At 35.7% G+C, this 25,169-nt stretch overlaps 1 protein-coding gene across 3 annotated transcripts in view; it reads right to left on the bottom strand.

The window, feature by feature from the left end:
• Nucleotides 1–25,169, bottom strand: part of pex14 (peroxisomal biogenesis factor 14) — a 284,454-nt gene that overhangs the window by 5,440 nt on the left and 253,845 nt on the right. For 2 of the 3 annotated variants that reach the window (XM_039755605.1, XM_039755607.1), the window contains exon 8: nucleotides 6,618–6,712. In XM_039755605.1, the coding sequence (XP_039611539.1) occupies nucleotides 6,618–6,712 (95 nt within the window). The remainder of the gene's footprint in view (nucleotides 1–6,617; nucleotides 6,713–25,169) is intronic. The other variant, XM_039755606.1, reaches the window with a different exon arrangement.

Here is a 25,169-nt window from a genome sequence, read left to right as displayed (position 1 = left end):
TAAGAAATCCATATTTAGCCATTTGGACCATACTGTGTGTTAGTACAAAATGCATTATAAGCATCAAACTAACAGTGACAAAGAAAAAAAAATAGCAGACCACCTAAAAGAGGACAAACCACTAACCACAAACTTTAAAAACATGATGAACGCTCTGCAAAGTAACAGTAGACAGCGTATGGCTGTGATATAATTTATCAAAGAGAGCTTAACATGTTCTTACATTGCTGGACATGCTGGGCTCTATTTTCTTTGTTTGAAGTCTGTATTTTTACTTGAGCTTTTCATTTGCATGCTGAAGACATGACAAAAATAAGCCAATCTGGCCAGGATGAGCGTTGAAGTACATGTAGCTCCGTTCCCAAAGCATGTACTTTTTAAGCACAGGGCATCTGTCTTTGTTTTGGACGGAACTGTTGACTAAACATAGCTGTCTAGCAAGGCACTGGTGTGCAAGAACATGAACAATGCAATGTCTCCACAGATTACTAAAATAAATGCTGGATAGAAAAAAAAATAAGTGAGAACAGAGAGATATAGCTGCTACCTGGTCACAACTTAGTTGATTACTATCAGTGCAGATTAGTTGTCAAATGACAAGTTCCAGTTTTGTGAGTACAAAATCCATCTTTAGTCTCAGGGTTTGGGTTTGCTTGGATGGGTTAGGTCTCAAGAGCAAGCATCTTCAGTGCTTGAAGGCCACTGTGTCTCTACTTGTTTACTGCAGCTAATTTTCACAATTAGCTTTATTGATTCAATTACTTGTTCAGTTGGACCTAGTCAATATTTTTCCACTCTTTAACTATTAATCACCTAAAATGTGTGACAAATGAGTCTGAGCTATGAAATACCACCTATTTCCAATTAAGTACCTATAGCTCAATGAGATCATGGATGCTCTACCACTTGCATCTGTGGCATTCACTTGGCCTAGTGCCACAGTACCATTGACAGCTTTATCCAAGAGACAAGATTCCAGGACATTCAGCTTGTCTCTTTTAGACCAGTGCCTAATGCAATGCCTTCAGCTTTGGCACTGACTAATGTGCATAGGATTTTAAATTCATAAAGACTCCATCTGTGGGGGTTTGGTTTTGGGATAAATTGCTGTGGGAGTTTTCCATCTCGGCGCAATGCAAACAAGATGATGTGCATATTTTTCATTATCATCATAAACACTATCAAGAAATTTAATTTACCTACTTTGCTGGCTCCTATGTTAGAAAAAAATGCACACTCTCACTTTTTCAAAAGCACTTAGCCGAACTGTAAAGGAACAATAAATTCTTCCTAATGACAATTTCCATCTCTCGAGGGGAAGGGGCGGGGTCTGCATGGCAACTCTAAGGCATGGTTCACCAATTAGCAGTTCCATGCGGGTCACGTAATTTGAGCAGGGAGCACCTTGCTTTTTCATGCCCATCATAATGTTTAAGGGACGAGAAAATGTACAAGTCGTGTTAAGTGAACAAGTGCACGTTTGTGTGTGTGGGAGGAGTGCAGACAGCTGTCCCCAGTACAAGCCACAGTGTCTGCACTAATCACCAAGTAAAAAAGTGGTGTCCAAGGCTGGACTCAATAATTAAATAGGTGGTTTAATTCTTCCCAGACTCTCACAGCACATTTACATCATGTTTATTCATGAATGCTTACAAACATGTCATAAACAAAAAAAGTTTTCAGTTGTTACAATGGGGTGAAAGATTCAAACCTCGGATGGTTTTTCAAAGATCGAGTCACAAAGAGACCTGCACCCATCATGGAGTCTAGTTCTAGTGGTACAATCCAAATAGGCCAAAATAGCAAGCTTATCACAACAACAGAAGATAAAATGTTGATTAAACATTCACAGATTTTTCTAAAATTGTTTTGTCCATTAGGTTGGAGGAAGCTTAAGTTTACCATGGCACTGGCTCAGCCAGCAACCCGGACACTAATAGAACCACAAGCACACATACAAATAATTTACAGTTGCTGATTTGTAAGAATCACATCTATGGAAATGGGGAGGAAAACTTGTGAACATGGCAAGTGTTCAAAGTCCATTAAGTGTTCAAAGTCCATTATGAGAGTTAAGCTAGTCAGCTTTAGTAACTATTTGCAACATCATACCCTATATACTTGTGGAAGGCTTCAGAAATTCAGAAAAATTGTATTGCTAAGTCATGAGTGGTGTAATAAAGAGATCTGATGGACTATGTCCTTTACCCACCGCTACATTTAACCAAAACAAATCAAAGCATTTCCGTTACCTTCAACATTTATTGCTTTACAAAAAAAAAAAATCACCAAACCAGTCATATTATGCTTGAGAAAGTATACCTCTTGTTCTCAAAATCACTTTGGACAACTAGAAGCCAAGAATTGGTGACCTTTTTTTCCATTGTGACCTTTCCCTCTTGCTCTGAACATTTGAGTGACACCTTGTGGCTTTAGGCCGGTATGAACGCATGTGTGCGTGCTGACTTTTCAGGTTGTTCAATCCAGTCTATCATACTTTAAAATGCACTCTCAGGAAGCAATTTGCAAGAGCGCCCTTTTCACACATCCTGAGAGAAGGCGACGTTGACAGGCGGTAATCAATGGTAATTCGTTAATCGGGCACAAAATGAATGACGAATGAGGTTGTTGAGAAAGCTACATTATACCGAATGCTGATTGGCTTTTTATTGTTACTGACTTTGTAGAATTTTGCTAAGTTGTTAATGCAGGATATAGATTTTTAGGCAAGCAAATCTTTGGCCTGTTGATTCTGTCAGTACAAGTAATGACTGAAATGGGCAGTGGGTAAAAAAAAAAGAAAAAAGTAACAGTGAGTATTTGCATCTTTGTTTCCATAACCAGTGAATTAGCTGGGTGAAAATTCAGCTGCTGGTTGTGTGACATAAAATAGTTGACTGAATTGGGACACACTTCAACAGGTGCTAGTTTCAAAATAACTTAATGGATTGAAAGGGGGTGATGTGTTCAGAACATGTCCAACAAGCACTAACTATCTAAATGTTACATACAAGCTTTCATCCTCATGATTTTCAAAATGTAAATGATTGTTTAAAACTTCATTTGCATTATGACTACAGAAACTGTTGAATATTTATGAAACCTTGGCTGTATAAATTTCTACATCGCAAAAAAGATGTCTTTGCCATACTTCCAGTTGGCGCCCGTCAATCTTGCTGATGAACATGTGCAAGTCCTACTATTATAGTTGCTTCAGGACTGATCTTGAAGTTTATGCATTTATACGGCAAATAAAAGTTTCCTTGAATACTTGAACTTTGTCCGTTTTTGACTGATTCCAATATAATGCACCTTGTCTTTTAAAAAGGATTAAAAACAATGCTTTTAAAAAAAATAATAATAATAATAATAATTAATAAGTGTGCTGCCTCAATTGGCCTTGCCCGTGACCAGGAACTGGATTAAGAAAGGTGTAAAAAATGGAGCCCAAAATTCCAACCATCCATTTTCAGACACTAAGGGTTGCCCAGTTTTCAGTGTGTAGATTCAACTTTTTTGTTTAGTTTTCACAGAGACTAAATATTTGGTATGAAAATGTAAGTATATTTTAGTGGCCGATTTTCACAAACACTATAGGTAGGTCAGGTTCAGTTCAGTTTAAAGTGCACTTTCATTTATAAGACAAGCATGTTGTGCACTAATAATACTGTAAATAAAATACAACTAAAGTAAAATCATAAAATATTTCCTTTTTACTTCATTAACAATGTGACCAAGTATAAGTCCCCCTGTGCTAAATTTTCACAAAAATGGTGACAGCAACCTCTTTTAATAAACTGCTGAATGCACTGTTTAAAACTGGTTTTGGATAGTATTTTTTTTTTCCATTTTTAAATCTTTATGTTTTACAAAGGAATGTGACATTACATGAAGTAAGAGTGTAGTAAAATGAAAACTGAAACAGGTTAACAGATTTATTACTAGATTCTGAGAGATGGACAGAAGTAGAAACACTGAATTCTTTAGGTACCTGTGTAAGAACAGAGACAGACAGGCAGAAGGGCATATCTAATGACAGAGCCAGCTAATCAGACAAAGCATGTATATTTGGTACGTCAATCAATGGCAATAAAGATAATGAAGGAAATGATACTAGAAATCAACATCCCAAAGATGTGCAAGTTTGCGTGATTGGTGATTCCAAACTGGCCCTGTGTGAGTGTATATGAGTGGACCCTGTGATTTAATAGTTTGCAATCCAGGGTTGGTTCCTGCCTCTGATGTTGTTGGGATAGGCTCTGCCCCATCAAGATCCAGAAGTGGAATAATTGGATTTGAGAATGTTATGTCATACCATCAATATATAGATTGCTGATTAAATAACAGAAAGTATCTGTGGATAAACAAAAGGAATCAGCAGAGTGTTATATAGCAAACATCTAGGTATTCCTAAAAGCATGCTTTGAACTAGAACCGATGACTTAGTTAAAAAAAAAATACTTTCTGCTCCTTTTCTCAATTAAATGTGCTTTATTTTCTTAATCTGAGACGTAGATTTTTAATCCTTTCATATGACATTGAGTTCATCCTACTTGAGACAACTAAATTAATAACTTCAAAACTGAGTTCATGTTAATACAAGCAGCATGAAAAACTGTGCTCTAAGACACTGCTTTGTTTGTGTGTGTGTGTGTGTGTGTAGGGGGGGTTCAGAAATGAATAACGTTTAATCTCTCAGTGAGAGTATGTTACACAAATAAAAGGAAAACAGAAAAAAGCAGATACAATAATAGAAGTAAGACATGAGAAAAAAAACAACACAGAAAGCATGAGAAGAAAGTAATGCATGAGAAGGTGACATGCCTAAAGAGAGCTAATTTAATTGTGTAAGGGACAAAAAGTGAGAGTAATATTAAGTGAAAAGGAGTGAATGAGTGAAAACGTACTGCCAACACCAAATGAGCATCAGAAAGTGAGTAAGGGAATGATAGATGGGAAAGAAAATAGTGAAAGAGACTAAGGGAATGGCAGCAAACTAATTTGAACAAACCAACTGTTTATTTGACCGGTGTGAATCCACCCTGTGACCTATGCAGATGTCACAAAAATGACAACATTCTCACTGACAGAGGCCAAACAAACTAAAATGGACAGAACAGGAAAGTTCAAGATTGGGACAGGGTTGTTTGTTCTGTGCAAATGGTGTGGAGAATATTTTCATTTAATCAATGCGCGTATCAAACCCTCTGCCTGTTTGTTGTAATTCAACAGACTTTTAGAGTGAGGTTAACGCACAGCTTCACTATTTCACAGTCCTTTGAAACAATGTGATCAAACATTTTGTCAAAATTTAGAATTCATTTAATCCAAATGTAAGATTACCTAATAATGTGATTTGTTAATGGGGGGTAGGTGGTGTTGCATTTTTTGTATTACTCTGGAGTGGTTAAAAAGAAAACCTAAAACCTAGAATACCAGGAGCTATTTGCAAAGTAACCTTCAACAGTAATATGGATGGTTCTGTGCAACTGTATGAGATAGTGAAGGATAAGAAATCTATGTCCAGCTTTATTTCAAACTGGAACAACCTTTCTAACAGATGCCAGTCTCAGTAGGAAGAATGATGGACGTGAAGGTGGGACAATAGGTTTTTTTTGACTGGTATTGAGTAAGCGAATAATTGAGGAATCAATTAAATTAGAATAAAATAAAAAAAAAATTACAACTAATAGAGTCAAGAAATGGAAGCACTCCAAAAACTAGGTGACACAAAACAAGACAAACAGTGTAGAAGTATCAGGTAGGAGTAGTAATAACAAAGTGAACAGAGAAATGGAGTATCCAGACAGCAAAAGTAACAATTCACACTCTGCCTGTTCTCTGTGTTAGTTTTCTGAGCAGTGCTCTTTCAACTTCAACTTAGAGTACACCAGAAGTGCTTCTTAGCATACCGATGAGTAACTGTTATGCTGTACTTATGCCTCTCGAACTTTCACACATGTTCCAGTCCAAACGAATGTCACTGCATTATGCTGTGTTGCAGGCATACGAGGGAAAGAAAAAGGGTTTCAGATAGCGTCCCAGTATTATCCTCTGCACCCCCTCCATTGAAGGGACACAGAATGCTGTGAAGTATTTTTTTAATCCCATTTTTAATCATGCTGTGTTCACCCCTGGCTCCTTCACGAAACCCCCGGGAAGAGAGAAACAAGAACGATTAAAAAAGGGAAATAAAATCAAACAGTAGCTAGGGAGGATCTCAATTAAAAACGGGATTAAAAGTTTCACAAGCCAGTGTTGTTTTAAGCTATCCTCTACTAGCCTTACATTGGCACCTTTAATTATTTTGAATTATTCTTATTCTCTAGTTTTATTTAAGAAGATTGAAAAGCCAATGATACATTTTGTGTTTCCCATCCAGATGGTATGACTGGAAAGACAAAGTTTTAAGTTATTTTTCCTGCTTTATTGATATAAGCACTTACATTCAACAAAAATAAACCAAAATGGATGAAGTTTAGAGTTGAATATTTCAGATAAAATCATTGACTGTGATTTCAAGGACAACATAAAGCATTAAAGTCATCAAAAATACAAGTTGGACAATGATCTTAACTAACAGACATAATCATGAACTAGGCACACATTTGCCTTACCTGCTCAATAGAAGCCCCTTCAGTGACACAATCTCTGCTTTCAGTTCACTGATGCTCTGGCTTTCTAACATACGATTTGTTGCTGATGCGGTCTGCTGGCAAAATAAATGAAAAGAAAAAGAAAAAAAAAAATATGACAAAGGGGGTTTATTCTGCACTTCTCACCAGGAAGCGAAGTGCTATGGAACTACCACACCTTGAGTCAGGTTAGTTTCACAGCCCAGATGAGTAGTTTACCTTTAATAATTTTGTTTTCCAGATAAAAGGCACACCCAAGCAGAACAGTTATATATATTATATAATTATATATATGGGAGAATAATAAAAGGCAGGGATTTTGCAAGTGATCAGTAGGACAAACCTAATACATCTGCCATACTGGGGTAAAAGGAAAGTTTAATAATATGGCAGAATCTAGGTTGATGTTTATTATGCTGATCTTTCTATCTGAGCTGTAAAACACCCAATGGTATTCAGTCACTTCAGTATCTGCTGATTCTCTCTTACCATATTTCCTTCTACATATTAATTCAGGCGACCGTGACCCTCAATAATATTTTAAGCACTTTGAGCATAGGATATACAGTAAATAAAATGTATTATGATTATTACTGATGATAATGAAAACACAATATTAAAGTATTTTGTGAATAAAGATTTACAATACAGTTATTTTGCTTTTGCAGGTGTTGACAGACAACATAAGTGGCCTGTTCAGGGTCACCCAGCAAGTCAACAACCCTGCGCACTTTATTTTTTCCCTATTTGAATTACCCAGTGTTGGCTACATAATATTTTAATTTATTTGCTATAATGTAAAATAAGTAACACATATGCATTTCCTATTTGTTATATTTTTTCTTAATAGATAACTATCAAGGAGGTTATTTATATATAAATACAGATAGAACAAATTTGTCATGAATATAAAATTTGACAAACCTGCACTGCTACAAAAATAAAAGGTTATTAGGTAATGGCTCACACAGATAAACAAAAATATTTTTTGATGGACATTATGCATTCAAGTTTGTGATAGTATAGTCACAGGAACCACACAAGGTTCTAGATTATATTCTGTAAAGGCTAATTAATAATTAAGTTATCTTTGTAATCTTCTCCTCACTGAGAGCAGACAGGTGTTCTATAAAGATGATAAATACTTCAACCACTATGGTGAGTACAGAAAAATGCTATCAAGTGTTGTACAGTATTATTTCAACTCTGGCATTCTGTGATTTGACTAGAAACCATCAGATGGAATGTGTAGGTTCAATTTTCACGACTTCACTTGAAGAAAGACCTGGTAGCATACAATGACCTCAAAGTAACAGCTAATGTCACAAACAACTGTAACAATGGCAGAGCAGTATGGACAGTGAATGTGGAACAGGAGCAGAAGGTGGATCAAATGCACCCAGCTGCCTGTAAACCATCATATGTGCTGTGATACAACCACTTGTGTGACTGCCAATCACAAAAGTGTGAATGTTGCATTGGCAGAATCTGTTGGCAGTGAGTGTTTAATTATTGGGGTGAGATATGTTAGCATAGGGTTATATAATATGTGCAGAAAGCCCTACCTCCTCTCTACCTAATCATTTCTGGCTATTTTGATATATATCTTTTATATGTGTAAAATTCTTTAATATGCTTTATCTTCACAAAGTTTTGTGAAATGCAGATGTAAATGACTTTGGCGTAAACATGGCATGTTGCGAGTATGAGCATATTTGCCTCCGATGACTGGCCGACATTTGGTTCAGGACGTAAACCTAAACATACTGCAATTAATGCCCTGTAACACCAAATAGAACTTCCAATGTATTCCAGCAATGTCGGTTTTATCAAAGTGTTTTGGGAATTTTCAGCTATTGGTTGTTTGCAGGTTATATTTATAAGATGCTTACTAGATTCAGGAGTAGTGAGCAAACAAAAGTATTTGCTTTTCTTCTAGATTCAAAACCATATGGAGTTTCACCTTCATTGCTTATGTGGTGTATATTTAAAAATAGCTTGATTTGCATGTTTGTCTTAGCAGAATGATTGATTGATGTTTCCTCCACTGTTCAGCTATATAATATTGTGAAGAATCCTTTAATCCACAATCAAGAGCATTTAATTCAATTCACAGTGAAAGGGAGGCCAGAGTCCATAGGAGCAGCAGCATCACAAGAAAGGTTGGAACCAAGCCTGGGCCAGATAACAATTAACCACAGAACACACCGATATATATTCACTCCCACTCATTGTACTAAATTACAATAAACTGACCACCAAACCACATATGGTATAGTGAACTTTGAAAGCATAGAACTTAATTAGAATGAGAAACTGACCACATCAGTCTTGTGAAATATAAAATATTGTGGGTGGTTTCTCATTTTAGGGAACTTTAAACTGACATCATTAAGCACAGTGTCAAGAAACAGCTAAACATTAATTTCTCTAAATAAAACTAAAATAATAAAAAGAGGAACTACACTCAATACAGGAAAACAATATTTAATAAAGGCTAATGACAAATTAAGGAACTTTTTCAAAACCAATAAGGAGAAGTTGTAAAAAGTCTTTCATAACAGATAAAAACTGAAACATACAAGCATCGTGCACATGAGAAAGAAAGTGAGAGAGAGGGGGCTATTTCAGTATTTTAAATAAAGAAAACATCACTCCATGTTGTGATATCACTGAGTTTAAGTATTGACAAAAATAATAAATCCTTCCACAAATGATATACACTGACAGGGTGCTGGAAGTGTAAAACCTCATTTTTATTTTTTGCAAAGCCTCCATTTGTTAAAAAAATAAGCCACAGTTCCAAGTAGAACAAAGCAATGCATATCATGCATATTCTCTAGAAGAGAAAAAAAAGTTTTATTCAGATGCATCACAGTACAATTTATTATGCAGCCCCTGATGAGAGAAGTATGAACAAGGCACTATGAGATCACATATAATATACAAAGCAGAAAAAAAACACTAGCTACTGCTCCGCCATGTGAATCAAGCCAAAATTAGTCAAACCCATTTTGTACTAAAACAGCTGCTCAGTCCATTCTGACTCTTATGTCCTCTGCATCTGCCATATTTGATTGCACAGGCTAATAGCTTATAAATGGCTAATGCTGACCTGTGTACAGTTATCTCCAGTAGCAAGAACGGTTCAACAACATTTCATTTAGACAGCTACCACACCACATGGTATAAGGTCAGCGACAGAGAGGGAAGATTAGAACTGGAATTTGTGGGACATCAAAGGTGAACTCTTCAAAGTATGTATTAGCCACCCTGCTTGGCATAGTGTTGCTAGGGCCTTAAATATAAATTTGACTCCAGTGTGTTCATCTGCTGTACTAAAATTTTACAGTTTAAAAGACTGGTCACTAAAACAAAGACTGTATGAAGAGCAGGATATTTCTCTCTGAGAAAACTGTGGTTAGTAGACAGATGTACTAAAACAAAGAGCACAGTTAAAGGGCTGGTGGACACAAACTACAATAATGTACTGAGAACTACGTTGTCACTGCTGTCAAATGAAATTTCCTAATTCCTGGGAGCTTCGATGGTACAGTTTTTTTTATAGTTAATACTATCACCAATCATGTCAAATGAAAACAGACAGTTTCACATGAACCTATAATTTTGTGAAGAATTCAGAGCAACATCTTTATTATTATTTTTAATTTGACTGGCAGACAGATGTGGAAAAGACCCATTCTTCTTTCCATACTGTATGCTTCTGAGATCAATCTGTTTTATTTATGTACAACATTTTGTTTGCAGAGTAGCCTCGGGGAACTATACAAAATAAAAGATGCCCAACAGAGCATTAATGAAAGATGCAAGAATAATCAATCAAACAATCAATACATTTTTTAATGTAGCATGGTCAGCAACCAGAACAATCAGTACAAGACTTCGTCTTTTTTTTAAGCTGGAAAATATTGTATAAGAAAGTTATTCTATTTATTTCACCATAGAGGCCAAATTACAATGTAGATACAATTCTGATACACACATTTAATTACTATGGAAAAATAACCACACAAATACCATTGCATCTGCTAAATTCAGATGCAAGACTACCTTTGCAGAATAATTAATGGTATGGGTAACTTGCATACATTTTTTTGGTTCTTTAAAACTAGCACTTTTCTAAATAATTATTAAACTCCCTGCTATGACAATTAAATTGGCACAACTTGGATATTTTTAAGACATCACAGTTATTTTTTTCTTTCTTTTTTTTTTAAAGAACTGCTAGGCTACACTACAGAATCATGCAACTGCATGTTAACTGCCTAAAATTATTTATGGTTATTCAACTTCCAAACAAGTGGCCACACAATGTGTATATTCTCTCTACTTCACCAGCGTTACTTCCAATCTATTGTCTTTGCATACTGTGAGTTAACAGTGATTAGTATTCAAAGGCCGTTCTGCTACAGGTCATCAAGGATGCCTAGCTCAAGCTTCCATTAGGCACAGTCTTTACATTTGTACCTAGTCACATCACAAGTTATATTAGATTTCTTTAATTTCTCCAAAATCCTTGTCTAATTACTTCCTTGTTAACGTCTAATATTTATGCTATACAGCTAAACATTCAGATATTTTTGACAGACGTAATTTAGATAAAGCTATTTAAGTGCACAGTGTTGTATGATTTGCAGCATGTATTCCTGCTCAAGTATGTTCCAGATATGGCTGTGCTGAAGATGAAAACATGTAAGAACTCAATTCAAGTAGTAGTGCACATTAAAAACAAAATCAAATGGCTATTGCAAAAACTACATATAAATAAAAAGAGAGCAGGATTTAACCAGTTTTTTTGAAACAGTTACAAAATGATAACATGCTCCCTGATACAGAATGCAAATTTATTTTCAATACATTTCAGAGCTCTTCAAAAAGCTAAATGGGTGCAGAGGACAGGGCCCACTGTTATAGAGCACCTCTGTCATTTGCCACGATCTTGGCCACATACATTTTCACTGAGGCAACTATCCGCCAGACCAGCCCTATTAGCAACAGGGAAGAGCAAAAATCCATCACTGTGACCTTTATGCAAAATTAAAAATCGGTTGAGCTTGAGTAACCAAAGGATTTTCAGTTCCTTGACCTTTTATATAAAACACTACTGACTGAGTTTTTTTTTTTTTTATATAAACATCTCGATGTATCTTTAGGGTAAGGTCATTCAAACTGTGTGCAGAAGGCAGTGAAACTAGTTCAAACCATAAATGGACCAAGGAGGCATACTGTAAATTTTGTAAACTTTGTCCACCTTGCTTTCATAAAAATTTAATCATTGTGTCATTTCCTGTTCACAACCTATCCACATGTACCTTTTTTACAATAGTAAATATTCCTATATGCCTTTGGACATAACTCACATCATTAATGAATAGCGTCAGTTATGACAGGTCTGCCTAAACCTTCTTCTATTAATCTGTTGGTTAGTGCAGTCTGCAGAATACCCTGAGCATTCTAAAAAATACACCAGAAGAACTTACTTTCTGGAAAATAAAAATTGATCTTTGTATTACTTGTATGGTTGAGATTTCAAAGCTAAGTGCTTTTGCAGATACTTTATTCCCTTTTCTTATATTGTTAATCATGGTACACTGCTGCTGCTTGCATACTACCACCTATATATGCCATAGTAACACCAAAGTTTGTTAGTGTACTCTAGTGCATACACAAGCCAAGTGTTCCTTAACAGTTTGCCTTAATCATTCTGTGGATCTCTACAACAAAGTGTATGGAAGGCCTGAGCTGGAACAAAACTGAAAGTTAATGTTCATTTAAACAAAAAAAAGTGAATCTAAAGCACCTCAAATGATTTTGTCTCCATGGTTAATTAACATGGGATGTTTGTCAGTATTTGAGAACTGACAACACATTTTACCTGTGTATAAAACTTTACCAATTTACTGTAAATATAAAATATTCTACACCTACAGTATATAATGGCATTGTGTATTTGTAGCACATTTGTATATGTTCAACCAAAGAAGAAAATATAAAATATTTTAATCTCAAGTCAATTATTGGTTGGCATAAGGCATTAGCGAGCGCACACAAAGGAGACAAGGCATACAGTTTTACTCCTTCAGAGTGATATCTTTGCCCAATAGCTGCTCTACATTCTTGAGCCAATTGATCCTATTTTGAGATATGCAGGCCATCCTTTGGCAGCATCAGGTTCAAGATAGGAACGATACTGGACTATGTGAAATACTTAACAATTAAGTTTGACCACCTCTACTACTTCAGTCTAAGAGCAAGTTAGAATACTTTTAAAACCAGATTCCTCTTTAGGCTCATCCGGCAACACCTGTTGATGATAAACAGAAGAGACTCTGTTGAAGAGTCATCCAGTAATGATGTAGACAGAAGAGACAATCAAGGATGTGTAACTAATTGTACGTGAAAATTGTTTACAGACTGTTCATGAAGTATTTTAATGCCACACACAAACAAAACTACAGCTACCAGCTTGACCACTACATCTGTAGTTAGGGCTGGGCAATACAACCTACAAATAAAATCAATTTTTTTCACACATATACAATTTTAATTGATTTTATTCAAATAACAAAAAGAAACACTAATTAAATAATTAAACAAACAAAATGCTTAAGAATATCACACATATTTCTTGGCGACTTTTTTTGGTACAAAAGGCATGTAGAAAAAATTGAATTGTCCCCTGAATGTTGCTCAATGCTCATAGTTGTTAGGATAGGTAAAGTATAAAAGATACAATAAAGTGTAAATCCAAGTTAACAACTTAGAACAAACAAATAAAAAGCACCTCTTGGAAAAAAAATGTTTTGCATCCCCGAAGGACTTTTTTTTTTTTTTAAACAAAACATTCTGATTGGCAAATAAAAATCAAATTTGAGGTGCTTTAAATGTCCTTTAAAGTTTTATTTAACAGGTATTACACAAGGGATCCAAGTCTGTCTACTTCTTCTGGCTTGAGGCATGCCCTGTCGCATGTTACAATTGTGCAAACATCCCCACTGACCCAAGCACCCCCTCTGATAAGACTCCCTGCAGCAGGAATGGATAGATATCTAATGGCCAGGTTAAAGACCTTAGGGAAGTGTGCTTCATGGTACTTCTTCCACTGAGGTTGATCATTGTCTGGGTCTGGGAAATTACATCACTATTGTTACACAAGTGTGTTGGGAATGCTGCTAGCCTGTGCATCTTGCAGAACTCACTCCTCTCTCTCAGCTGTGTGCCTCTAATGGTGATGCTGGAATAAGATGGTCTTTACAGTCTTTTAGTAAGTTTTAAAGTCTTTTTTGACTATACAACATACATGAGTTTGTTTGAAATCAGATTTTGCACTGCCAGTTTTAGACATGAGTTAACACATGTGCTTCCTTCTGGTACTGTGTGTTGGGGGGGGGTTAAGTGGTTTGGCAGACAGCAGGTATGGTGTGTTGTAATTGCCTAAGTTAAAGAGCATCAAGAGTTTAATTTTTACACATTGACCAAAATAAAAAATTTGAATTAGTCAATAAAATCAATTTATCATCCAGCTCTATCTGTGGTGCTTATTTAGCAAAAAGCTAGAAAATGTATAGTTCATTTTTTTGGTTATGCAAGTGATTATTTACACATTTCTGTCAAACTCCCTAAACAACTTTTCAGCAAGTGTAAATGAATTGATGCTTGTCACTGCAGATAGAGCTGTTAGAATGCTACAAATAATTCTCATGTACTCATAGCTTGAAACCACTGCAGTAGTACATGACGGTCTTAGAGCTTAATGACTGCACCTTGCATTTCACATATGCATTATATTAATGTTCTAAACCAGTATTACACAGTAAATTAATGCAGCCAACCTAAAGCTAGCAGTAACCAGATCCAGACACTCATACACACACAGACATGCACACACGTGGCCAATAGAAGGAATGCAATTTAGGAATGTTTGAGGAAATGAGAATTTCAGGAGACAACACCTAACAACATTTAGAGAACACCAAAACTACATATAGAAGGGCAGCAACTGATCCCCAGTTAAAGATGTATACAGTGGTAACAAAATCTACTGTGCCGTTTTGTTGCACAGGATTAATTTTTTGCTGATTGCAAACATAAAAAAATGTTTTATTTCACAACTGAGAATAATTACCCAGCTTAAAAAAACAGTGTGATGCAAAAACAAACATATAGTCTGGCTTCCAGTCGCAAATTAAAGGCAGAAGTGCTACAAAATGAAAATCAAGTAATAATATAAATAATAAAACATGCAGAGACATAAGCTCTTGCCAAACAGAATACCACTTTTCTCCTTTATTTTTCTCAGCAGTGCTGCAGAGGACAAGGCAGTAACGGATGACACAAAAATCCACTTTGTTTGTCAGGGTCTAGGACAGTTCAGTAATCAAAGGCAGATGTGTTGCTGATGGACAATGATTTGCAAGTGAGCAAGTGGCTTAATGGAAGTTGTTTCTCACTATGGCAGAGGACAAGCCATCATCGTTTGAAGTGGAAAATGGTAAAACAATTGCACACAGAAAATCTGGTCAAAGGTAAAGGTTTATTAAACAAAAATGAAAATGAAAGCTTTTAGATTGACATTGCTCCCTTAAAGAAACTATCAAAAGCTCAAAATATTGACAAAATTTCATTAGGATTAACAAGCATTCACTAAGAATCACGAACCCCTTCAATGAAGCTGGAAAACATGTGCAGTACTTCCCTTAACCAAACTTGCAGATGTACTTGTAATTTTAAAAAAATCGCCTGTCAAGAAGACAATTTATAACCATTCACTCAACAAATTTATATTATGACTCTAAACTAGTTATAACAACCTTAATGCAAACTACATGCACACCAGATTTTGATATTGTAGGAGTGTGTCTGTTAATCTGAACATAAACGTGCATGCAATTAACATTAACAAACACCTCTGCTGCAAGATAAACAAATATTTGCAAAATGGAATACAGGAACTTAGGGTTTTCCAAATGAATACAAAAATACTATAAATAAAACTAACTGTCGTGACTTGGGGAGATAGAATCAAATGTGCTGGTAGCTTCTCACAGGAAAGAAAAGGCTTTGCCTACCAATCGCTGACAATATTTCCTGCAGCCACTTGTTAAAAGAGGACAGTGTGGTAGGGAAACAATGATGACAAATGAAGTGGTAAAAAAATGGTCTCCACAAGCAGCAGTGGAAGGAGCTATGTATGTGTTTAAAAAACATCCACGTAACACTGTGATTCTTAAAAACTTAAAGAATAAACTTTTTTTTTTTTTCAATTTCCATGAATACCATTTAAAAGAAGGGGCTAAAGATCCCGCCCTTATGATGCAGGTTCTGTTCATATTTCTCTAAATAATATCAAAGAGCATTAAACGAATATGAACTAGGGTCAATGCGGCTTCTGGCTCAGCATTCACACTCTTTACATGGAACCACAGAACGCTGACCACTTTACGAGTTGCAATTAGAAAAAGGAACATCATTGGCATCCACAAAAATACTGAGAGCATACATATTTAATGTTATAAAACATCAAAACTATTTTTTTTTTTAAACAAACACCCACTCAAAAAATGTCAGGCCACTATCTTCCTGTCTGGAGAAAATGCCTCAAAAATGTTCCCAAATAAAAAGTTTCTTGCATTTCAGTGGTTTGAAGCCTTAAAGAAATGTTTATTTAGCACTTGAAGAAGCAGCAATTTAAAATATGTTCTGGTTTAAACAAGCATTTCCGTGTTAAAAGCTTTAATTGCCAAAAGTCTTGTGTTTTATACTACAGGGCGAAGCCGAAAAGCCAGAGCAGAAACCGCTAACTGAAAATGATAAGTAGTTTTAACAGCCTGAACATGTGTTCTTAATCACACGCTCAGGACCTGAAAACAATTTTCCAATTTCCCATATGGCCCCAACACCACAGGGATCCACGTCTCCAAAGAAAATTTAAGATCAACACCCCAGCTATAAAGAGCAGTTTATGATTTGTTTAATGGCTATTTTGATAGGAAATATACTGTTGGATACACCACAGACATTCAATTCAGGCTCTTGCTGCAAATGATGGAAAACCTAAAAAAAAAAAGTTTCATTTATATTTTGAGGTATTTTTCCCTCAATCTTTCTGCCTCTTTAGATTCCCACGCTTCTAATTTTGACACCACTTATTACACCAGTAGAACAGAAAGACAGCCAGCAGTTGTTCACATTTAAGAAAAGAAGAACAGTACCCCAATTTGGTTATTTCATAATTGTCTTTCTTCAAGTATGGAAGATATCAGTGTGGCGTTTTAGTATATATACAGTCATATGAAAAAGTTTGAGACCCCCTCTTGATTCTTTGGATTTTTGTTTATCATTGGCTGAGCTTTCAAAGTAGCAACATCCTTTTAATATATGCCATGCCTTATGGAAACAGTAGTATTTCAGCAGTGACATTAAGTTTATTGGATCAACAGAGAATATGCAATATGCATCATAACAAAATTAGACAGTTGCATAAATCTGGGCACCCCAAAAGAGATATTACATCAATACTTAGCTGAGCCTCTTTTTGCAAATATAACAGCCTCTAGACACCTCCGATAGCCTTTGATGAGTGTCTGGATTCTGGATGGAGGTATTTTTGACCATTCTTCCATACAAAATCTCCCCAGTTCAGTTAAATTTGATGGCTGCAGAGCATGGACAGCCTGCTTCAAATCATCTGATAGATTTTTGAAGATATTCAAGTCACGGGACTGTGACGGCTATTCCAGAACACTGTACTTCTATCTCTGCATGAATGCCTCTGTAGATTTCGAACTGTGTTTTGGGTCATTGTCTTGCTGGAATATCCAACCTCTGCGTAACTTCAACTTTGTGACTGATGCTTGAACATTATCCTGAAGAATTTGTTGATATTGGGTTGAATCCATCCGACCCTCGACTTTAACCAGGGCCCTAGTCCCTGAACTAGCCACACAGCCCCACAGTATGATGTAACCACCACCAAATTTGACAGTAAGCAGGAGGCGTTTTCTTGGAATGCGGTGTTCTTCTTCCGCCATGCAAAGCCCTCCAAATAACTCCATTTTTGTCTCATCAGTCCAAAGCACTTTGTTCCAAAATTAATCTGGCTTGTCTAAATGAGCATTTGCATACAACAAACGACTGTTTGTGGAGTGAGTGCAGAAAGGGCTTCTTTCTCATCACCTTGCCATACAGATGTTCTTTGTGCAAATTGCACGGAAATTGTAGAATGATGTACAAATGCACCATCTTCAGCAAGATGTTCTTTCAGGTCTTTGGAGGTGATCTGTGGGTTGTGTGTAACCATCATCACAATCCAGCGCATATGCTGCTCCTGTATTTTTCTTGGCCTGCCAGACCTGGGTGTAACAGAAACTATGCCTGTGGCCTTCTATTTCCTGATTCCATTCCTTACAGTTGAAACTGACAGTTTAAACCTTTGAGATAGCTTTTTGTAGCCTTCCCCTAAACCATGATACTGAACGACCTTTGTTTTCAGATCTTTTGTGAGTTGCTTTGAGGATCCCATGCTGTCACTCTTCACAGGAGAGTCAAAGGGAAGCACAACATGCAATTGACCACCTTAAATATATTTTCTCATGATTGGACACACTTGTCTATGAAGTTCAAGGCTTAACAAGCTAATCCAACCAATTTGGTGTTGCAAGTAATCATTATTGAGCAGTGACATGCATTCAAATCAGCAAAATTACAAGGGTACCCACATTTTTGCACAGCCAGTTTTTCACATTTAATTTAATTTCATACAACTAAATACAGCTTCACTAAAAATCTTTGTTTAGAAAACACCCCAGTACTCAAATGTTCCTAGGAAATGAAAGACATACCACTGTTATCTTTTTTGTTGAAAGTTGAGTAAATTATTAAGCAGGCTGAGAGGGGTTCCCAAACTTTTTCATATGACTGTATGCTCAGCAAACCAGAGTGTAGAAGAATAATTTCAACAACTTTCAAGTGACAAAATGAATTAAAACACTGGTCTGTATAAACAGCCAGTGGAGGATATTTCAAAACAGACCTGAAGTTTAGGACTGAGTGATTCCTAGTTTAATTAAGAAAAAACAAAAAAGTCCTTTGAAACTGTAGAGGAAATGCTAGGCTGCATCACCAGGTATAATCCTCAGATGACAAAGGTCAAAGTTGTATGGTGCTCATGAGATTCACTGACAGGATTTTGGAAAAGTTCTGGAAATCACATTGAAAGTTAGAAAGAGCAAACTTGAGACTTGTGTTGTTAGGATTAGTTTTACATTCACAGGAAATTCCTGACAGTTTCTTGTAACTTTGAGTGAATTACGATAAAGTAGAAAAGGGTCTGTGTTTCTTAGATCTAGCATTTAAAATACCAATGTTACCAAAATAAAACTTCTTTCGGCCAATACAGCTGCTTCCTCAGTCATCACCACATTGCCACTTCCAAAAAAAGTGGTAAACAATAAATAGGTAAAGTTTGTGGGAACATCCTGTGATTACAGGCAAAAAATACAAACTGATTGGTCTCTGTAGCAACATTTCAAAACAATGCTGCCAAAAGGGATTCTTATCACTAGCACTAATCTTATGTCTGTATTTCCCTAACATACTGACAATGATGAACTACTGTGACCACTGAGAATTGAAAGTCTTGTGTTTATTTTTACCTGTATATTCAGCTTTCAAATCAATAAAAAATACAAAATTAAAGACAAATCAAAACATAAATCTATTTTTTTTCAAATGTTACTTATTTTGTACTAGATGACAGAAAATACATTTACTTGTTTTTGTAAAATTTCAGTATATAAATAGCCAGAATGTCATGAAAGTTTTATGGGAAGCACCATAAAAATACCATTTAGAGATGCTCCCATTTTGTTAAATGTTAATCCTTATTTAGTCCTATCTGCCTTTTACATAGAAAGCACCACACTAATTTGGTCCACTTACTGCATCTAACCATATGGTACTGGGGGGCTAAAGTATTAACTGTGAATTATCACATTCATAGGGGTCTTCCATCACGAACTTCAATGAATGTGAAAGTTTACTGTATATCAAATGGGAAATACAGGTAAGACGTTATATTCCTCTCCTCTGTATAGCTAGATGGAAGCTCCGATGCAGATGAAGCACAACAAAGAACTGAGAAAAGCCCAGTGTGTTTTTCAGCGGGCAAAGAGACTACTGGCTCTCCACTTACTCTTCATATAGGACCACAGATACAGACCAATTAGAAAAGGAAAATCACTGGCAAACATAAAAAACTGAGAACATACACATTTAAAGTTTAAAAAAAAAACTTCAAACTATTTTTTAATAAACACCCAAAAAAGGTCAAGCCACTCTCTTGTTATCTAAAGAAAATGTCACAAGTAATAAGTTTCTTGTACAGCTGGATAGCAATTCTAATACCTACAAGGTGCTATACAGCACTGAGAAAAGCCAAGTGGGCCAATTCTAAGCTCATTTCCAAAATAAGAGAAACTGATAAAAAATAATAACGGCCTTTATTTTAGGTGGGTATACACACAGGTTTGCATCAGCAAAAGGCAGTCATGTGTAATGTGTGGGCTTCCTAATGCACCAGTAAAGTCCACCTTGGACATGTGGATTAACTCTTGATGAGAACGAAGGTGGGTCCACTTTCTAGCTGGCAGAAACACTGACAGGTACGGGATGACTGCCATATCTGTAGGACAGTTTTAAAAAGCTATCTTTTACATTTAAGAGACAAAATTATAAGGTGGTCTTCTGTGAAAGCACAATGTATAAATATTTAAATATATAAATCCTTATCAGTTTGTAATTAATAAGGGAGATAAGCAATAGCTGTGGAAACGTCTAAAAGAATTTAAAGTGCTGTTTTAGCCATCACACTTTGTCTCAATGACTGCTGCCTGCTCAATGCTTACTGCCTGTTCAGGATTACTGTACGTTGGAGTCACCTAGACAGCAAGTGGAATTCAGAATAGACATCACATCTGCTTTCAATAAAATGACCCAGATACTCATATTGTTATGAGAAAAACAACTGGCCTACTGTTAAAGAAGTTGAAATGTTAAGCATTTTGTTACGTAGAACTTATGGAAGTGTTTCACTTACTGCAGTTTATGATTATGGTAAAGTCACTGTGAAATGGAGAGTAATTTTAGTTTAATGGCTTTTTCGGATCTAAAACGCAACTAAAGGAATGGTGCAAGGGTGGAAGCACTGTAGTTGTTTGGCTATTCATGGATTGTTAAATAGAAGACTTGTTCCTGGATGAAGATCTCAGTTTTTCAGAGAATTTATGCTACCATTCTTATTGTGTGCTATGAACTTTGTGTAGTACTAAACAAAAAAATTACAAGTATAACTGGCAGATATTAGATTTCTGGGCAGGATTGGCAGCTTCTGTAGATGGTAAGACCTTGGAGTAGAACAGGCTAATTCAGATCCAGCTAAGGAGTGCCAACCTCAGAATATTACAGCTTCAAATCATACTAGTAAGAGTAAGAATTCAGTTGTTTAAATATAACTGCATTAAGACATCTCTTTCTTGCTTAAATTGCTTCTATCATACTGTACATGAATACTATTAGAACAAGATAAAGAGAATCATAAACATTTACGTAATTTTCTGATTTATTTAATTTGGCAAAAATGTGCACCACTTTCTACAGACTCTTCAAAGATCAAATGGAAAATTTAATAATACAAAAGATTCAAAACAGTAGTTTAGAAAATATAGCGTATATTTTTGCTGGCATACATTAAAACTAAAACACTTTTCATATTATTCAAATTTACAAAATTCTGTTTGCAGACATTATTTTGAGCTGGACAAACAGCTCAGAAAATCTATGGTGGATATTTGCAGAAGCCACTATAGCCTATTGACTGAATAATTTAAACATGAAAGAGGCTATATAAATAAAACTGTTTATAATGAATATTTATAAGTTAATTTCTAATTTGCAGGACCGTCAGTATGACTGTAACTGAAATAATTATAATTTGATCATCTAAAACTGACTGAATCCTACTGTTTAGGGAACAGAAGCCCAATTAAGCAAGTCAAAGTCATCGCATCATAGACTGTTTTGACACTGCGTGCGGTGCTTTAAGGTCTCTGGCACTCACAACAATGAGGCTTGTTCTGCAAAAATTAACTAAATCCTCAGAACTGACGCTATGCATTAAATGGATATTTGCTGCAAAAAGTAGAATGGTTGCAAGATTTTGCTAACAGTATAATTTAAAAAAAAAAAGTCCTAAAAAGACAAATCCAGGCATCATAATCAGACACAGATTTGAGAAATATAGGAAAGAAGACATACAAAGAATTTTGCTGGGAACAGGCCATTCAAGCTAACTAAAGCTTGTCAACACCTGTTCAAATAACTTTAGGAAAATATCATCTGGTTGGGCTTTGAAGGTTCCCTTAGTACTACTATCTAACAACTTAAACTAACAAGCACCCCACAAATCCAAGTTCTTCTCATGAGGTGCCTTTTCAAGTTTCAGCCCCACATTGTATATTCAAATATAACATTTAACCCCTACTTTTCCTACTTTAATACTTAATTTATATTAAATTTCATCTGACATACAGTGTATCTGCCAAAATGTGAATTCTGCCCAGAACCATCTGTAATGATTCTATTGACTCTAGGGTATCCACCACTGAACCTAGTTTAGTGACATCAGCAAACTTAACATGCTTGTTTGTTAAATTTTTATAAAAATCATTTATGTAAATTAAAAAGACCAGCAGCCCCAGACCTGATCCCTGAGTGACACCATTTTTAACACTCATTTCTCCCTAATACTTGCTTTCATTGTTTTAGATAATTTTTCACCCAGCTTTACTGTGTGCCTTGCACTGCTGCTCCTTTTAGTTTGATCAATAGTCTGTGAGGCTAGTAGACACTGTTACACTCTGAGTGGTCTGGTAGCAGCTAACTGCCGTACTTCGAACATTTAAAACCCTGTACAGCAGCTGACCTTTTGTCTCACTTCTCCCCCAGACATCCTCAAACACTATTCGATCTCTTTTCCCTGTTCCGTTCTTTCACCGAGTAATATTTTCCGTTTGTTTGCATGAATGTGATCTTTATTCTCATTTTGTTTTGAGACTTTCAAAACTTTCAAAATTTCCTACTTCCATTATCTCTAACCTGCTCTGCCTGTGTATCATGAGACTTGCTTCCAAAGGTTGTAAGTATGACGTGACTTGACCATCTCGCAGGACGTGAAAGTGTCTCTTGTCGCAGGAAAAAAGTCTTGTTTCGTTCCAAGATTTTTTTTTTTAATAACATTTACATATATACATAGGTGTGGCAGAAAAGTAATGAGACTGGCAACACTGCAAGCGATCTGGCAATGCTGCGCTGTTGTCCTTGATAGAGCACGTGTATCAGTACCCTCCATAGCTCAGTGCGAGTTTCAACTCCTTCCGTTAACTACGTGATTTTTGTGACTGCTATTAGCGAAGTTGTGTTTTTGGTTGTGCGTCACGCAAAATGGAACAGCGGAATTTGGAGCAACGATGTGCCATTAAACAGCAAGTGTGACGTTTGAAAAGTTAAAACAGGCCTATGGGGAACATTCTTTATCCCGAGCTCAAGGTTTTCACTGGCACAAATCATTTTTGGAAGGCAGAAAACACGTTAAAGATGAACACTGTTCAGGGAGGACTTCAACTTCGAAAACCAATGAAAACATCGAACGTGTGAACACTCTTGTGAGATCAGACCGTCGTTTAACATTAAGAATGTTGAGTGAACAATTACATTTGAAAAGATTTACCGTTCATCAAATTTTGACTGAACATTTGCACATGCAAAAGATCTGTGCCAAAATGGTGCCGAAAAACTGCCCTCCCCATAACAGAATTATTATATATACTGTATATCAAGACAAATATTACTGTATGTGTTCCTCTGATCAAATACTTTTGTAGTTTACTAGAGAATTCTGGCATATTAGTGAAACCCAACCATCCTTGTCTAAAACTGTGTTGTAGTCTATTTGTTGATATACCTGTACTTGACATTACTTGCTCAATCTTTTTTTTAATAATTGCTTCCATTAACCTATGATATTATGTATGCTTATTAGTCAATAGTTACTACTGTAGGATTGGCTTGATAACCTTTTTATATAATGGAACAACATTCAGTAGCTTCTAGTCTTTTAGGAATGTCCCTAGTGTGCAGGGATTTCTGAAAAGTACACATTTAGAGTTTATAAATGTAATCTGTAAGTTCCTTGAACACTCTGCAATAAATGTTATCTGGTCCCAGTGGCTTATCTGATATAAAATAAGCAAGTACATACAGTATTTCAATATATCTGAACATAGGTCAATATTATGGGTGCTATATACATTAGAAATTAAAAAATTACAGTACTGTCTTTATATACATATTAGAAATTATGTTTGAGGCAGAGAAACTGAGCTTTTTACCTGAACCATCAATAATGTCTACATTTTTCAAAACTGTAATAAGCTTTCTTAGTGAAAGGGACTGTGGAAGCTATTTTCTGATTTGTCAGTACAATGGCCAACAGAATAAGATTCCTATAATCCTGTGATCTGGACTGAATAAATTAAGCTGCTCAGAAGAAGAGCTAATTAGGGTGAAGATTGACTGAGTTGAATAGAATGAAGATTGCTAACATTGTAAGGTCTCCTTAAAACAATTTTTAAAAACCACTATAGTAACAAACAGAAAATTAGAAAAAATGGAAGATTCCATTGCCTTTAATGAGAAAGGAATCCAGCTCCAGCATGCTGTAATGGGTGATACTGGCTATAGCATAAAGCAGCAGTCAGGGGTCTCAGGTTTAAAAGCAAACCGGAATGGGATCAAGACGCAAGCAATGGTTTTAGAGTGCCGTAGAAGTATTTACAGATCTCTATTTAGCACAACTTTAGATCCAAGAGTAGAGAATAAAGTAAGCAGAACCATCTATCTCAAAATGCATAGTGAATGGGGTATGTTTAGGAATGACCATTGTTCTAAAATGATGTTACCTAACCATTTAAAAATAAAAAGAGGAATAGTCAGAACAGATCCTGGAATTAATTTGCAAAAAGGGATCTGTAAAAAACTTCAATACTCCACAGCATAAGTGGAATAGGACAATGCTGGAATTAGTGTAAAACAAAATACTCTTCTTTCACATTCAAAAAGTTTTATGACTTTTGAATACTAATAAGAATACTGACATTCAATTGAACCCAAGCTCAAAGACCAAATATTTCACTAAATAACTCTAATTCAAGAAGAAAGGCCTAACATCTGTTCATGGCAATTTAGGAATTAGTCCAATATCAAATTGATAAAATTTGTAACAATTTTCATATTCAGAAGAATCACGTTTTTTTAATTAGGCATATGAAGTGCAACTGAACTGAAGGTAGCATACCAGGAAAAATTGCTTCTATCAAATTTGGAAACGTTTAAACACTAGTGCTGAAAATGTGTTAACAGCGGAGCTCAATAGATTATGATACTGAAATCAACTCTGTC

Source organism: Polypterus senegalus, chromosome 6 (genome assembly GCF_016835505.1).
Source record: "Polypterus senegalus isolate Bchr_013 chromosome 6, ASM1683550v1, whole genome shotgun sequence".
NCBI classification, from domain to species: Eukaryota; Metazoa; Chordata; class Cladistia; order Polypteriformes; family Polypteridae; genus Polypterus; species Polypterus senegalus.
This window is presented reverse-complemented; position numbering and strand designations above follow the sequence as displayed.